Source organism: Eleutherodactylus coqui, chromosome 11, assembly GCF_035609145.1.
Source record: "Eleutherodactylus coqui strain aEleCoq1 chromosome 11, aEleCoq1.hap1, whole genome shotgun sequence".
Lineage (NCBI taxonomy): Eukaryota > Metazoa > Chordata > Amphibia > Anura > Eleutherodactylidae > Eleutherodactylus > Eleutherodactylus coqui.
In genome coordinates this window covers 64262290-64279571 of record NC_089847.1, presented here as the reverse complement: position 1 = coordinate 64279571, position 17282 = coordinate 64262290, and the positions used below count along the sequence as shown (strand labels likewise).

Genomic DNA, 17282 nt, shown 5'->3' with positions numbered 1-17282 from the left:
AAAGCCATCGCTTCTTGGAGGTTGGATTTATGAGTCCCGTAACCAGGTAGTTATGTTGAACAAGCAGCTGAGGACTGCGGGAACTGCGCTGAACCTCTAGAGAGCAGCAGGAGGGACCTGGACCGAGCCTGCTAGGTAACGTGTGGTGTTTTTTTTTTGTTTTTTTTTTTTTTTAATTTAGTGTTGCTAGGGCTTATTTTCGGGGTAGAGCGTATACTTCAAACCTCCCCAGAAATAAGCCCTTGTCTAATTTTTGGCGAGGTTTTAAGTATAAGCCCCAGTTACACTACATAAAAAAACGGGCTATGTAAGGCTGGCCTCACACCTGCGCCCAGGGTTCCACTTTCCTGCTGCACCTCAGGACAGCACTGAACCAACCCCATTGACTATAATGGGGCCCGTCCGGTTTCCACTCAGCTGCCCAGCTTTTGAAGGCAAACAAAGCGCTGTATGCAGCGCTTTTACTTCCGGTATTGTAAGCCGGATCTTCAGCGCAGATGGGAAGCCATACCTTTTTATCTGATTTACTTCCTTTTAAAGTCGTTTTTTTATTTTTTTTCTTCCCTCAGAGAACGACACTTGTTCTCCCACAATGGAGGCCGAAGCAGATTCCGCTACAGAAATGAACGGACAAGAAGAAGTGGACAGTGACAGGGAAGACAGTGCCAGCCAGTTGGACTCCGAGGAGGAGAGCTCCGGTTTGTACTCTTCTGTCTTGCGTGGTTTTCTCGATGTCTGTCTGGAAGTGCTGATCATACATAACTTGCTGCCGTCTCCTCAGCTTGGCGCTCCCACTGCTTGCTAGTTGTCCACAATCTGGCAGTGCTCTATCTACAGCAGGGGTCCCCAACCGCCGGGCCGTTGGGTGTTTAGCGCCGGTCCGCGGCACCGCCGGGAACTTTTGCTCTAAACACAAGGCCTGCTGGCCGAATCCGGCTCGCTGCCTTGTGCTATGTGACCACTGAAGCGATTACCAGCGGGGGCGCCGCAGCTCCCCGCTGGTAATCGCGCTGATCCCGGCGCACACACTGACGTTTGTGTAGCCAGGATTCTCCTCCCTGAGTCCCCTGCTCATTAGTTCCGCAGGAGAGGGCTCGGGGAGGAAGCGTTCCGGGCGGACGTCAGGGCAAGCAGAGAGAGAGCGACAGCAGGGAGGAGGTAAGTATATGGGTTGGGGGGCTGCCTATTACGGGGGGGGGGTTGGGGCTACTTATTACAGGGGAAGGGGCTGCCAATTACTGGGAGGGCTGGTTATTACTGGGGGCTACTTATTACAGGGGAAGGGGCTGCCAATTACTGGGAGGGCTGGTTATTACAGGGGAAGGGGCTGCCAATTACTGGGAGGGCTGGTTATTACTGGGGGCTACTTATTACAGGGGAAGGGGCTGCCAATTACTGGGAGGGCGGGTTATTACTGGGGGCTACTTATTACAGGGGAAGGGGCTGCCAATTACTGGGAGGGCTGGTTATTACTGGGGGCTACATATTACAGGGGAAGGGGCTGCCAATTACTGGGAGGGCGGGTTATTACTGGGGGCTACTTATTACAGGGGAAGGGGCTGCCAATTACTGGGAGGGCGGGTTATTACTGGGGGCTACTTATTACAGGGGAAGGGGCTGCCAATTACTGGGAGGGCGGGTTATTACTGGGGGCTACTTATTACAGGGGAAGGGGCTGCCAATTACTGGGAGGGCGGGTTATTACTGGGGGCTACTTATTACAGGGGAAGGGGCTGCCAATTACTGGGAGGGCGGGTTATTACTGGGGGCTACTTATTACAGGGGAAGGGGCTGCCAATTACTGGGAGGGCGGGTTATTACTGGGGGCTACTTATTACAGGGGAAGGGGCTGCCAATTACTGGGAGGGCGGGTTATTACTGGGGGCTACTTATTACAGGGGAAGGGGCTGCCAATTACTGGGAGGGCGGGTTATTACTGGGGGCTACTTATTACAGGGGAAGGGGCTGCCAATTACTGGGAGGGCGGGTTATTACTGGGGGCTACTTATTACAGGGGAAGGGGCTGCCAATTACTGGGAGGGCGGGTTATTACTGGGGGCTACTTATTACAGGGGAAGGGGCTGCCAATTACTGGGAGGGCGGGTTATTACTGGGGGCTACTTATTACAGGGGAAGGGGCTGCCAATTACTGGGAGGGCGGGTTATTACTGGGGGCTACTTATTACAGGGGAAGGGGCTGCCAATTACTGGGAGGGCGGGTTATTACTGGGGGCTACTTATTACAGGGGAAGGGGCTGCCAATTACTGGGAGGGCGGGTTATTACTGGGGGCTACTTATTACAGGGGAAGGGGCTGCCAATTACTGGGAGGGCGGGTTATTACTGGGGGCTACTTATTACAGGGGAAGGGGCTGCCAATTACTGGGAGGGCGGGTTATTACTGGGGGCTACTTATTACAGGGGAAGGGGCTGCCAATTACTGGGAGGGCGGGTTATTACTGGGGGCTACTTATTACAGGGGAAGGGGCTGCCAATTACTGGGAGGGCGGGTTATTACTGGGGGCTACTTATTACAGGGGAAGGGGCTGCCAATTACTGGGAGGGCGGGTTATTACTGGGGGCTACTTATTACAGGGGAAGGGGCTGCCAATTACTGGGAGGGCGGGTTATTACTGGGGGCTACTTATTACAGGGGAAGGGGCTGCCAATTACTGGGAGGGCGGGTTATTACTGGGGGCTACTTATTACAGGGGAAGGGGCTGCCAATTACTGGGAGGGCGGGTTATTACTGGGGGCTACTTATTACAGGGGAAGGGGCTGCCAATTACTGGGAGGGCGGGTTATTACTGGGGGCTACTTATTACAGGGGAAGGGGCTGCCAATTACTGGGAGGGCGGGTTATTACTGGGGGCTACTTATTACAGGGGAAGGGGCTGCCAATTACTGGGAGGGCGGGTTATTACTGGGGGCTACTTATTACAGGGGAAGGGGCTGCCAATTACTGGGAGGGCGGGTTATTACTGGGGGCTACTTATTACAGGGGAAGGGGCTGCCAATTACTGGGAGGGCGGGTTATTACTGGGGGCTACTTATTACAGGGGAAGGGGCTGCCAATTACTGGGAGGGCGGGTTATTACTGGGGGCTACTTATTACAGGGGAAGGGGCTGCCAATTACTGGGAGGGCGGGTTATTACTGGGGGCTACTTATTACAGGGGAAGGGGCTGCCAATTACTGGGAGGGCGGGTTATTACTGGGGGCTACTTATTACAGGGGAAGGGGCTGCCAATTACTGGGAGGGCGGGTTATTACTGGGGGCTACTTATTACAGGGGAAGGGGCTGCCAATTACTGGGAGGGCGGGTTATTACTGGGGGCTACTTATTACAGGGGAAGGGGCTGCCAATTACTGGGAGGGCGGGTTATTACTGGGGGCTACTTATTACAGGGGAAGGGGCTGCCAATTACTGGGAGGGCGGGTTATTACTGGGGGCTACTTATTACAGGGGAAGGGGCTGCCAATTACTGGGAGGGCGGGTTATTACTGGGGGCTACTTATTACAGGGGAAGGGGCTGCCAATTACTGGGAGGGCGGGTTATTACTGGGGGCTACTTATTACAGGGGGAGGGGCTGCCAATTACTGGGAGGGCGGGTTATTACTGGGGGCTACTTATTACAGGGGGAGGGGCTGCCAATTACTGGGAGGGCGGGTTATTACTGGGGGCTACTTATTACAGGGGGAGGGGCTGCCAATTACTGGGAGGGCGGGTTATTACTGGGGGCTACTTATTACAGGGGGAGGGGCTGCCAATTACTGGGAGGGCGGGTTATTACTGGGGGCTACTTATTACAGGGGGAGGGGCTGCCAATTACTGGGAGGGCGGGTTATTACTGGGGGCTACTTATTACAGGGGGAGGGGCTGCCAATTACTGGGAGGGCGGGTTATTACTGGGGGCTACTTATTACAGGGGGAGGGGCTGCCAATTACTGGGAGGGCGGGTTATTACTGGGGGCTACTTATTACAGGGGGAGGGGCTGCCAATTACTGGGAGGGCGGGTTATTACTGGGGGCTACTTATTACAGGGGGAGGGGCTGCCAATTACTGGGAGGGCGGGTTATTACTGGGGGCTACTTATTACAGGGGGAGGGGCTGCCAATTACTGGGAGGGCGGGTTATTACTGGGGGCTACTTATTACAGGGGGAGGGGCTGCCAATTACTGGGAGGGCGGGTTATTACTGGGGGCTACTTATTACAGGGGGAGGGGCTGCCAATTACTGGGAGGGCGGGTTATTACTGGGGGCTACTTATTACAGGGGGAGGGGCTGCCAATTACTGGGAGGGCGGGTTATTACTGGGGGCTACTTATTACAGGGGGAGGGGCTGCCAATTACTGGGAGGGCGGGTTATTACTGGGGGCTACTTATTACAGGGGGAGGGGCTGCCAATTACTGGGAGGGCGGGTTATTACTGGGGGCTACTTATTACAGGGGGAGGGGCTGCCAATTACTGGGAGGGCGGGTTATTACTGGGGGCTACTTATTACAGGGGGAGGGGCTGCCAATTACTGGGAGGGCGGGTTATTACTGGGGGCTACTTATTACAGGGGGAGGGGCTGCCAATTACTGGGAGGGCGGGTTATTACTGGGGGCTACTTATTACAGGGGGAGGGGCTGCCAATTACTGGGAGGGCGGGTTATTACTGGGGGCTACTTATTACAGGGGGAGGGGCTGCCAATTACTGGGAGGGCGGGTTATTACTGGGGGCTACTTATTACAGGGGGAGGGGCTGCCAATTACTGGGAGGGCGGGTTATTACTGGGGGCTACTTATTACAGGGGGAGGGGCTGCCAATTACTGGGAGGGCGGGTTATTACTGGGGGCTACTTATTACAGGGGGAGGGGCTGCCAATTACTGGGAGGGCGGGTTATTACTGGGGGCTACTTATTACAGGGGGAGGGGCTGCCAATTACTGGGAGGGCGGGTTGTTACTGGGGGCTACTTATTACAGGGGGAGGGGCTGCCAATTACTGGGAGGGCGGGTTGTTACTGGGGGCTACTTATTACAGGGGGAGGGGCTGCCAATTACTGGGAGGGCGGGTTGTTACTGGGGGCTACTTATTACAGGGGGAGGGGCTGCCAATTACTGGGAGGGCGGGTTGTTACTGGGGGCTACTTATTACAGGGGGAGGGGCTGCCAATTACTGGGAGGGCGGGTTGTTACTGGGGGCTACTTATTACAGGGGGAGGGGCTGCCAATTACTGGGAGGGCGGGTTGTTACTGGGGGCTACTTATTACAGGGGGAGGGGCTGCCAATTACTGGGAGGGCGGGTTGTTACTGGGGGCTACTTATTACAGGGGGAGGGGCTGCCAATTACTGGGAGGGCGGGTTGTTACTGGGGGCTACTTATTACAGGGGGAGGGGCTGCCAATTACTGGGAGGGCGGGTTGTTACTGGGGGCTACTTATTACAGGGGGAGGGGCTGCCAATTACTGGGAGGGCGGGTTGTTTACTGGGGGCTACTTATTACAGGGGGAGGGGCTGCCAATTACTGGGAGGGCGGGTTGTTACTGGGGGCTACTTATTACAGGGGGAGGGGCTGCCAATTACTGGGAGGGCGGGTTGTTTACTGGGGGCTACTTATTACAGGGGGAGGGGCTGCCAATTACTGGGAGGGCGGGTTGTTACTGGGGGCTACTTATTACAGGGGGAGGGGCTGCCAATTACTGGGAGGGCGGGTTGTTACTGGGGGCTACTTATTACAGGGGGAGGGGCTGCCAATTACTGGGAGGGCGGGTTGTTACTGGGGGCTACTTATTACAGGGGGAGGGGCTGCCAATTACTGGGAGGGCGGGTTGTTACTGGGGGCTACTTATTACAGGGGGAGGGGCTGCCAATTACTGGGAGGGCGGGTTGTTACTGGGGGCTACTTATTACAGGGGGAGGGGCTGCCAATTACTGGGAGGGCGGGTTGTTACTGGGGGCTACTTATTACAGGGGGAGGGGCTGCCAATTACTGGGAGGGCGGGTTGTTACTGGGGGCTACTTATTACAGGGGGAGGGGCTGCCAATTACTGGGAGGGCGGGTTGTTACTGGGGGCTACTTATTACAGGGGGAGGGGCTGCCAATTACTGGGAGGGCGGGTTGTTACTGGGGGCTACTTATTACAGGGGGAGGGGCTGCCAATTACTGGGAGGGCGGGTTGTTACTGGGGGCTACTTATTACAGGGGGAGGGGCTGCCAATTACTGGGAGGGCGGGTTGTTACTGGGGGCTACTTATTACAGGGGGAGGGGCTGCCAATTACTGGGAGGGCGGGTTGTTACTGGGGGCTACTTATTACAGGGGGAGGGGCTGCCAATTACTGGGAGGGCGGGTTGTTACTGGGGGCTACTTATTACAGGGGGAGGGGCTGCCAATTACTGGGAGGGCGGGTTGTTACTGGGGGCTACTTATTACAGGGGGAGGGGCTGCCAATTACTGGGAGGGCGGGTTGTTACTGGGGGCTACTTATTACAGGGGGAGGGGCTGCCAATTACTGGGAGGGCGGGTTGTTACTGGGGGCTACTTATTACAGGGGGAGGGGCTGCCAATTACTGGGAGGGCGGGTTGTTACTGGGGGCTACTTATTACAGGGGGAGGGGCTGCCAATTACTGGGAGGGCGGGTTGTTACTGGGGGCTACTTATTACAGGGGGAGGGGCTGCCAATTACTGGGAGGGCGGGTTGTTACTGGGGGCTACTTATTACAGGGGGAGGGGCTGCCAATTACTGGGAGGGCGGGTTGTTACTGGGGGCTACTTATTACAGGGGGAGGGGCTGCCAATTACTGGGAGGGCGGGTTGTTACTGGGGGCTACTTATTACAGGGGGAGGGGCTGCCAATTACTGGGAGGGCGGGTTGTTACTGGGGGCTACTTATTACAGGGGGAGGGGCTGCCAATTACTGGGAGGGCGGGTTGTTACTGGGGGCTACTTATTACAGGGGGAGGGGCTGCCAATTACTGGGAGGGCGGGTTGTTACTGGGGGCTACTTATTACAGGGGGAGGGGCTGCCAATTACTGGGAGGGCGGGTTGTTACTGGGGGCTACTTATTACAGGGGGAGGGGCTGCCAATTACTGGGAGGGCGGGTTGTTACTGGGGGCTACTTATTACAGGGGGAGGGGCTGCCAATTACTGGGAGGGCGGGTTGTTACTGGGGGCTACTTATTACAGGGGGAGGGGCTGCCAATTACTGGGAGGGCGGGTTGTTACTGGGGGCTACTTATTACAGGGGGAGGGGCTGCCAATTACTGGGAGGGCGGGTTGTTACTGGGGGCTACTTATTACAGGGGGAGGGGCTGCCAATTACTGGGAGGGCGGGTTGTTACTGGGGGCTACTTATTACAGGGGGAGGGGCTGCCAATTACTGGGAGGGCGGGTTGTTACTGGGGGCTACTTATTACAGGGGGAGGGGCTGCCAATTACTGGGAGGGCGGGTTGTTACTGGGGGCTACTTATTACAGGGGGAGGGGCTGCCAATTACTGGGAGGGCGGGTTGTTACTGGGGGCTACTTATTACAGGGGGAGGGGCTGCCAATTACTGGGAGGGCGGGTTGTTACTGGGGGCTACTTATTACAGGGGGAGGGGCTGCCAATTACTGGGAGGGCGGGTTGTTACTGGGGGCTACTTATTACAGGGGGAGGGGCTGCCAATTACTGGGAGGGCGGGTTGTTACTGGGGGCTACTTATTACAGGGGGAGGGGCTGCCAATTACTGGGAGGGCGGGTTGTTACTGGGGGCTACTTATTACAGGGGGAGGGGCTGCCAATTACTGGGAGGGCGGGTTGTTACTGGGGGCTACTTATTACAGGGGGAGGGGCTGCCAATTACTGGGAGGGCGGGTTGTTACTGGGGGCTACTTATTACAGGGGGAGGGGCTGCCAATTACTGGGAGGGCGGGTTGTTACTGGGGGCTACTTATTACAGGGGGAGGGGCTGCCAATTACTGGGAGGGCGGGTTGTTACTGGGGGCTACTTATTACAGGGGGAGGGGCTGCCAATTACTGGGAGGGGCGGGTTGTTACTGGGGGCTACTTATTACAGGGGGAGGGGCTGCCAATTACTGGGAGGGCGGGTTATTACTGGGGGCTACTTACTACAGGGGGAGGGGCTGCCAATTACTGGGGAGGGCGGGTTATTACTGGGGGCTACTTACTACAGGGGGAGGGGCTGCCAATTACTGGGAGGGCGGGTTATTACTGGGGGCTACTTACTACAGGGGGAGGGGCTGCCAATTACTGGGAGGGCGGGTTATTACTGGGGGCTACTTACTACAGGGGGAGGGGCTGCCAATTACTGGGAGGGCGGGTTATTACTGGGGGCTACTTACTACAGGGGGAGGGGCTGCCAATTACTGGGAGGGCGGGTTATTACTGGGGGCTACTTATTACAGGGGGAGGGGCTGCCAATTACTGGGAGGGCGGGTTATTACTGGGGGCTACTTATTACAGGGGGAGGGGCTGCCAATTACTGGGAGGGCGGGTTATTACTGGGGGCTACTTATTACAGGGGGAGGGGCTGCCAATTACTGGGAGGGCGGGTTATTACTGGGGGCTACTTATTACAGGGGGAGGGGCTGCCAATTACTGGGAGGGCGGGTTATTACTGGGGGCTACTTATTACAGGGGGAGGGGCTGCCAATTACTGGGAGGGCGGGTTATTACTGGGGGCTACTTATTACAGGGGGAGGGGCTGCCAATTACTGGGAGGGCGGGTTATTACTGGGGGCTACTTATTACAGGGGGAGGGGCTGCCAATTACTGGGAGGGCGGGTTATTACTGGGGGCTACTTATTACAGGGGGAGGGGCTGCCAATTACTGGGAGGGCGGGTTATTACTGGGGGCTACTTATTACAGGGGGAGGGGCTGCCAATTACTGGGAGGGCGGGTTATTACTGGGGGCTACTTATTACAGGGGGAGGGGCTGCCAATTACTGGGAGGGCGGGTTATTACTGGGGGCTACTTATTACAGGGGGAGGGGCTGCCAATTACTGGGAGGGCGGGTTATTACTGGGGGCTACTTATTACAGGGGGAGGGGCTGCCAATTACTGGGAGGGCGGGTTATTACTGGGGGCTACTTATTACAGGGGGAGGGGCTGCCAATTACTGGGAGGGCGGGTTATTACTGGGGGCTACTTATTACAGGGGGAGGGGCTGCCAATTACTGGGAGGGCGGGTTATTACTGGGGGCTACTTATTACAGGGGGAGGGGCTGCCAATTACTGGGAGGGCGGGTTATTACTGGGGGCTACTTATTACAGGGGGAGGGGCTGCCAATTACTGGGAGGGCGGGTTATTACTGGGGGCTACTTATTACAGGGGGGACCTGCTTATTACTGGGGGGGATGCTTATTACGGGGGGGGGGGCTGCCTATTACGGGGGGGGGCTGCCTATTACTGGGGGGGGACCTGCTTATTACTGGAGGGGTTGCTTACTGGGGAGGGGCTGCCTATTACTGGCTGGGGGGACCTGCTTATTACTGGGGGTGTTGCTTACTGTTGGGGCTGCTTATTACTGGGCGGGGGGGGGGGTGCTTATTACTGGGGAAGGGGCTGGTTATTACTGGGGAAGGGGCTGGTTATTACTGGGGAAGGGGCTGGTTATTACTGGGGGGGGGACCTGGTTATTACTGGGGAGGCTGCCTATTACTGGGGAGGCTGCCTATTACTGGGGAGGCTGCCGCTTAGTACTTGGGGGAGGGGGGGGGGGCTGCCTATTATTGGGGGGGTACCTGCTTATTACTGGGGGGGGCTGCTTATTACAGGGAGAGGGGCTGCTAATTACTGAGGGATGGGGGGCTGTCTATTACTGGGGGGGGGGAGATAAATTATATGCTGCCCTATGTGTGTGGGGGGGGGATTGCTTGGTGGGGTGGGGGCTGCCTATTACAGGGGAAGGGGCTGCCTATTACAGGGGAAGGGGCTGCCTATTACAGGGGAAGGGGCTGCTTATTACAGGGGAAGGGGCTGCCTATTACAGGGGAAGGGGCTGCCTATTACAGGGGAAGGGGCTGCCTATTACAGGGGAAGGGGCTGCCTATTACAGGGGAAGGGGCTGCCTATTACAGGGGAAGGGGCTGCCTATTACAGGGGAAGGGGGCTGCCGCCTAGTACTTGGGGGGGGGGGGGGGGGGGAGGGCTGCTTATTACTGAGAGGGGGAAATAAATTATATGCTGCCCTATGTGTGTGCTGGGGGGGGGGGGGAGATTATACACTGCCCTATGTGTGTACTGCCAGGACATTCTAGATGTCATAACTAAGTAAGAATGCACTAAACTCCAACCCCCTTCATAACCCCGCCCCCTATAACCAAAGCCCCGCCCATGTCCCGCCCAACCCTGCCGGGCCTTGTAAAAATGGTCTTGCTTGAAGCCGGTCCCTGGTGCCAAAAAGGTTGGGGACCACTGATCTACAGGAATGATGATTAATGGCACGGTGCCAAGTGTGCTGAGCTTTGGAGGAGTCCCTGAACCACATTATCTTGCTATGGCCTGCATCGCTGCTACTTTTCTCCAACTGTCTGATATAGACTGTACAGCTTAGTCCTTATCGCTGCAGTGATTACATACTAGAAGGGCCTTCTTTATTTATTGGGGTTGTCTGACTTTACAAAAAAGTCCCAATACTCCAGCGCTCTTTCCTGTGGTTCCCCCTGGATTTGTATACAAGCGGGTACATTGTGATGAGAGCCAGTCAGTGACCGCAGTACTTGCATGCCTGTACTAATGGCATCACCCCTCGGCAATGGGAGCCGTGATGGTATGAGTATGTGAAAGAGCAAAGTTGAGGCTGACATCACTCCAATATAGAAATTTAAGTCTGGTTACACCATATATAACTACAGATAGTCCCCTACTTGCGAACGTTCGAGTTACGAACAATCTGTTCTGTGCAGTATGATGTAATGCCATAGCATTACATCATACTGTGCACGTACTGGACAGGCTTCTATCAAGCCATTCGTGACTCCCCCACCCCCCACAAAAAAAAACATATCACGATCTGGGGCATGACTGCGAGGGTACTAAAATAAGCCTCATTAACTTGAACATAATTGGGGCCACCAAGCAAAGTGGAATCAGCACAAAAATAAATTGAATACCTTTTTTGCGAAGTATCACCGTTAAGTTGTGTTGCGTCGGGATATTCCAGTCAGTTGTGCAGCTTGTCTTTCAGAGGTTTCCAAATACCAGAGAGATGTAAGACTTTCTGATAGATAACCCACGATGATGCAAGTCCCACCATACATTTCCAAGAATATCCATCAGAATGTTGGTGACGAGCGATCCAACGCATAGGTTGATGGCAGCTTTTGCGGTCCAGATGGTTTGCAAGTAAATAGCGCTGTTTCATGAACGCAGTGACCTATGTGTTATCCGTACAGCTACAAATGGCTGGAATGTCTTCTCAAAGAAACGCTAATACATTTTAATTTTGAAGTTATAGTGATAATAGGAACAAGGGTTTTTCCGGCACTTCTCTGTATTCCCCACAGATGGCATTGTTACAGTTTCCACAATCCCAAAAACCCATGTATCACAATCTGGGGCATGACTGTGATGATATTAAAACAAGACTCATTAACTTGAACATACTAATAAGATGGGTTGGTAAATCTCCCCCAATGTCACTGAGGGAAGCAAGGGGACATAATCTGCACATGATCCCACAAGAGGATAGTTTGCTGATCAGTTGGGGTCTCGCTGCCGGGACCCCCACCAATCCCAAAACATTTGGTTCCCTGTCCTTGCCACTCTGTTATCTCTGCAGTCCTACTGAAAGTGAATAGAGCATCAGTGCGATTGCGTTATCAGCGCTTCATTCTGTCTCCTCCTCACTGGGGGCTTGCTGCACTCCTACCCCGGTCCCGCAGTGAGGAGAAAACTAAACGGAGCACTGGTCACACAGGCATTATCACACTCCCATTCACCTTCAGTGGGATAGCGGAGATACCTGAGCGGCACCTGCTTAAGTGTTTCCATCAGTCCCATTGAAATTAATGGAACAGCAGTCGTGCGTGCTCGGCCAATGCTCCATTCATTCTGATGTCCCCTTTGGGAAGAAGTGACCCTTGTAGTGACAAGCCGAGGGGGAGATGGGGCCTCCGTTCTGATTTACAGTCTGTTAATCGTAGGCTTTCCTCTTGACAGATATGGATGACTTGGATTGCGAACGGAGAAGAAATGAGTGTCTTGATGAGATGTGTCATCTAGAAAAGCAGTTCTCAGAACTGAAGGAAAAGTGAGTAACTAAATGCCTCTGCCTTATGGTATGCCCCTGGCTAAAGTTGAGCAGACAGGTTCTAGGATGGATCCCATCCCGCCTCTGCCTAGAGTCTAGACAGAGGTTATGGCAATAAGCATTGCCTATGTCAAGCTGGAGGCAGTACTTTCCAGACCAGAGCCTCTATTTGTTATTTTGTTGCTGTACATTAGTGCATTGACTTCTTCTGATTTGCATAGTACAGTTTCTGCAACTAAGCCCAGAAAGCTATCAATTGATGTATTTTGCTGAACTGTAATATGTACTACCATATTATCTCTCACATAACAGGTTATTTAAAGAGCGATTGAGCCAGCTAAAAGCCAAATTGGAAGAGGTGACTTCTGGTAAAGCCATGGAGTACATCAGTCCCCTAGCAGACTTACAGAAGAACATGAAAATCCGCATTGAAGTTGCAGGTAACCTCTTATCTCAGGCCCCCCCCCCCCCCCCCCCGGAGTGCAGATCTAGTAGTATGTACCCATAGCAGGACAGATATCCCAGGCTAGCTAGAGTTTAATGATAAGATATTTGTATAAAGTAATTAACACGTATAAAACATCTACTGAGGGTAATAAAGGTATTCACATCTGGTGTGAGTTCCTGGAAACCACTGCAATATTCAGATGGTATTTTCCTGCTCTTCTTCCTTCAGTTTTCCGACATAGCAGAACTTGTACACTTTCTTATGTCTGACTGACTGTTTTGTAGTCTATAAAAAATGTTTTTGTGATGACCATGTCCTAAAAAATACTAAATCCGAGATGAAATCTCTTGAGCTCTAAGTTGTTTTTGCTGGTGGCTACCTCTAGCTACTATGTATTTGGAACCTAACAGTTTGAGTCCTATGTCTTGGTTTATTTCATTATAGGTATCTATAAGGGATTTTGTCTGGATGTCATAAAAAACAGATATGACTGTGAAATGCAAGGTGCTAAGCAGCATTTAGAGGCAAGTACCAGATTCCTGGCATTGATTGCATAACCCCTTTAAAGAGCTAATACTGCCCCAACCCCTTTCACAATGAGGTGCCTAGGGTGAGTAGCTGACTGCCCTAGGTCCTGATCCCAGCACTCTGTTAAACAGCTTATTCTGCTAAGGAGCTGCGGCCATCCAGGCATTGGAACTGTATTTTTACAGGTTGGTCTCTCACATGAATAGCCATCCTGTAATACAAGGACAGTCTACCTAAATGTGCCACCTTTGTCCTGGCTCATACAGGGGCTCCTGTGCAGGGAAGCCTACTCTGACGTTTGTCGTAATAGGGCATATAAGCTGGTTGTGTTCTGGGCACAATCCCTTTGAATACAGCATGCAAGAATAGAATCCTGGGGTTTATCTTCCTCTGTCTATAGTCCTGTGGGATTGGGTTAAAACATCTTACTCTAGAGAGGATCATCATGCTGCTGGATGGAACATGAGGCCATGAGAAAGATCCGTGATGCCCTTAAAGATACTCTGTCAGCTACTTTGAGGCCTGTAAGCTAAGCTTATGGTTTCAAAGTTGCTGACCTGCTGATGCCCAAGGATGTAAGTTTTATACTTGCCTTCCCTGCTGTTTTCCCGGTGTTGGCGCTCACACCTGCTGCTTCAGTGGATTGAGCGGCGCACTAAGTAGTCCTTGCTTTCTAGTCTTAGAATGGGAGGACTACATAGTGCACGCCACTCATTGCATTGCAGTAGTTGCTTTCAGTGCTGTCATTAGAGGAACGGTGGGGAAAGTATGTTTAAAACTTACATCCCCAGACTCAGTGGGTCTGCTGCTTTGAGCCCATAAGCTTAGCTTATAGGGCTCAAAGTAGCTGACATTGACAATACAGCTCTACAGTCAGCTGGAGTCCTGCATTATGATTAGATATTACAACCTCCATTAGTGTGTTCTAACATAAATAAATATATCTAATATTTTTAGTTATATATATGCTAGATCTCTTGTTCTAGTCTTGTCGATGAATGATAGACAACATTATACTGTTGTGTTTTATTTGCAGAGTGAGAAGATTCTCCTGTTTGATAACATGCAATGTGAACTTCTGGAGCGTATCCAGAGGCTGGAGGAGGATCGCCAGAGCATAGATATATCATCTGGTATAAAACTGCAACTATTCATATTGTGCATATACACTCTTGCATGCATATACACTCATTGTTAAAAAAAAAAACAAATGAGTCACCTAGAAGAAGTTATCGGAATCAAATTAAACTTTTCTAAGTGATTACAATATCACAGCGAAAGGATAATTTATTGCAGAAAGCTAACCACTTGAAGGAAGGCTCTACCGCGTTCCCCTGAAAATAAGACACCCTGTAAATAAGACCTAGTAGAGGTTTTGCTGAAATGCTAATTATAAGGCCTCCCCCTAAAGTAAAACCTAGCTCTGTTCCTTGTGTGTGAGTCTGCTGTGCTGAGCTTCCCTGGTGGCCGGAAGCTGCAATACGGTCCTTACTGTACAAGTGATCCAGGAACTGCTGTGAGTGATCGGTACAGTCTGCAGACAGTGTGTGGGAGCCAGGTACTTTACAGCCCTTATTTTTTGTGGCCCTGTGTGTGAGTCAGGCAACCAGAGGGTCACTTTGATTCTTTGATAGTTAGTCTCCAGACAGTGTGTACATGGAAATAATGATAGTAACGAGACATTCTTGATAGGATTCACAGTTTGTCTGGTTAGGCTGGTTTGTGACAACTACTGTACAATATATAATGTTCCATTTTGTTTTGTTAAAAAATAATAGTGAATTCTTCATGGGGAAAAAAAATACATCCCCTGAAAATAAGACCTGGCACATAATAGGGAGCAACAATTAATATAAGACACTGTCTTATTTTCGGGGAAACGGGGTAGTACCCTGTTGTATCTCTTCTAACTTGGATGCAAGATGTGATACAGGCAGGCATGAAGGCTTTAGTACCCTGTTGTACCACAGAATCATAGAATGGTAGAGTTGGAAGGGACCTCCAGGGTCATCGGGTCCAACCCCCTGCTCACTGCAGGATTCACTAAATCATCCCAGACAGATATTTGTTCAGTCTTTGTTTGAACACTTCCATTGAAGGAGAACCCACCACCTCCCGTGGTAACCTGTTCCACTCATTGATTATCCTCACTGTCAGAAAGTTGTTTTTTTTTCTAATATCTAATCTGTGCCTCCCCCTTTTCAGTTTCATCCCATTGCTTCTAGTCTTTTCTCGTGCAAATGAGAATAGGGCTGATCCCTCTGCACTGTGACAGCCCTTCAGATATTTGTAGACAGCTATTAAGTCTCCTCTCAGCCTTCTTTTTGACAAGCTAAACATTTCCAGCTCCTTTAACCGTTCCTCATAGGACATGATTTGTAGACCGCTCACCATCTTGGTAACTCTTCTATGAACTTGCTCCAGTTTGTCAATGTCTCTTTTTAAGTGGGGTACGCAGAACTGGCAAATTTGATCAATTTTCCATCAATTCCCTTATGCAGATCACTTATAAAAATGTTGAACAACACTGGGCCTAGGGCAGAGCCTTGTGGTACCCCATTTGAGACATTTCTTCCACTTGGATGTGCAGTTACTTATGACCACTCTTTGAGTACTCACCCAGTTGTGAATCCACCTAACAGTTGCCTTGTCAATTCCATATTTGATTATTTTAATAAGTATAGTATGTTGAAAAAATACTATAATACCGCTGGGGCCAATAGTGGGGGTCGCTATTAATACACAACGCAGATTTGCTATGAAATTTACAGTAGCTGTAGCAGCAAAGTGGCAGACATTTTGAAAATCTGCACAAAACCCGTGTGGACACAGACAAGTGGTGGGGGATTTTATTCCGCAGCATGTTAATTTTAAATATAATGTATATCAATAGCCCACCCAGTTCTCCAGTGTTCCTTGTTTTGTTTTTTTAAATGCTCTGTCCTTTTTTTATAACGACAGAGGAAAATAATATGTTGTGATAAGCCACACCCTCTGTCTCGTTTTGGGGCTCCACGAGAAAACTTTCTTTCAAAAAGGGCTCCATGGCTGAAAAAGTTTGGGAACCACTGCACCACGGGAACTAATGAGGGTCTCGCACTTTACTCAGTTTGTTGCCCAGCTGTCTGATAGAGTTTAATTCCCTGAAACGTGTTACATGCTGGCTTTTGATAAAGTAATTTTTCATTTGAGTACCTTTTTGGAAGTCCTCATCTTTCCAAGACTAAAGACCGTTGGGTTGCGCCATGCCCCTAGTGTGTTTTGTCTATATCACAGGTAATAGGGTTGTCCTAGATAAAGAACTATCTTAGCCTGAGATGCAAGCTACTGATGTATGCCACAACTAACAGGATCTCTAGCGATTACTAAAAAAACCCAGTTGTTAGAGTTCTTAACATGTATTTTCTCATTCATTAGAGTGGTGGGACGAGGAGTTGAGATCAAAACGAAGCCGCAGAAAATGGGATCCATTCCGATCTGAGAAGAAGAGAAGGGTCCCGTTAGTTTCTGGTATCCTTCATGTAAATTACTATATGTTCAAGATTATCTGGTTTTGCTGGAAAAGTAATTGTATGTGACAACAGGTACAATATTTTGATTTCTGTAAGGCTGGTTTCATCCTCCCTGCGAGCACCTACATGCGGATGGAAACCAGGATAGAACCATAGAGAACAGTATGTGAGACAGAGACCTCTTTGTCAGTCTTTTACCCTAGCGCACATGGGAAAGTTTCCATCCCTGTAACTCTGTGAGGTGCAGACCAAATTGGCTTTGTCTTACATATTCTTCTCTCTGGTAATGTCCTGGTTTCCATCCCCATACAGTTTTCTGCATGGAGGAAGGAAGCAGTGTTGGTTTCATAAACGTAATTTGGAACAAGCCTAACAGATACAAAATGTCAAGTAACATGATTGCATTCATTTTCCTATATAATGCCTCATCCTGCTCCAAATGATGTAATTATTTTACTGGGGCAAACAGAATGACATCCCCTCTTATTTCCGTGACTACTGAGTCAGTTATTCAAAAACAAGGGCCTGGGAGAGAATAAACCAGG

General features: G+C 51.1%; 1 protein-coding gene across 1 annotated transcript in view; it reads left to right on the top strand.

Moving 5' to 3' along the window:
• The window catches only part of BRMS1 (BRMS1 transcriptional repressor and anoikis regulator), a 35203-nt gene that overhangs the window by 1137 nt on the left and 16784 nt on the right, over positions 1 to 17282 (top strand). Inside the window, exons 2-7 of the mRNA XM_066582260.1 lie at positions 570 to 698; positions 12159 to 12249; positions 12562 to 12689; positions 13142 to 13221; positions 14262 to 14358; positions 16643 to 16735. Of these exons, the coding sequence (XP_066438357.1) occupies positions 570 to 698; positions 12159 to 12249; positions 12562 to 12689; positions 13142 to 13221; positions 14262 to 14358; positions 16643 to 16735 (618 nt within the window). The remainder of the gene's footprint in view (positions 1 to 569; positions 699 to 12158; positions 12250 to 12561; positions 12690 to 13141; positions 13222 to 14261; positions 14359 to 16642; positions 16736 to 17282) is intronic.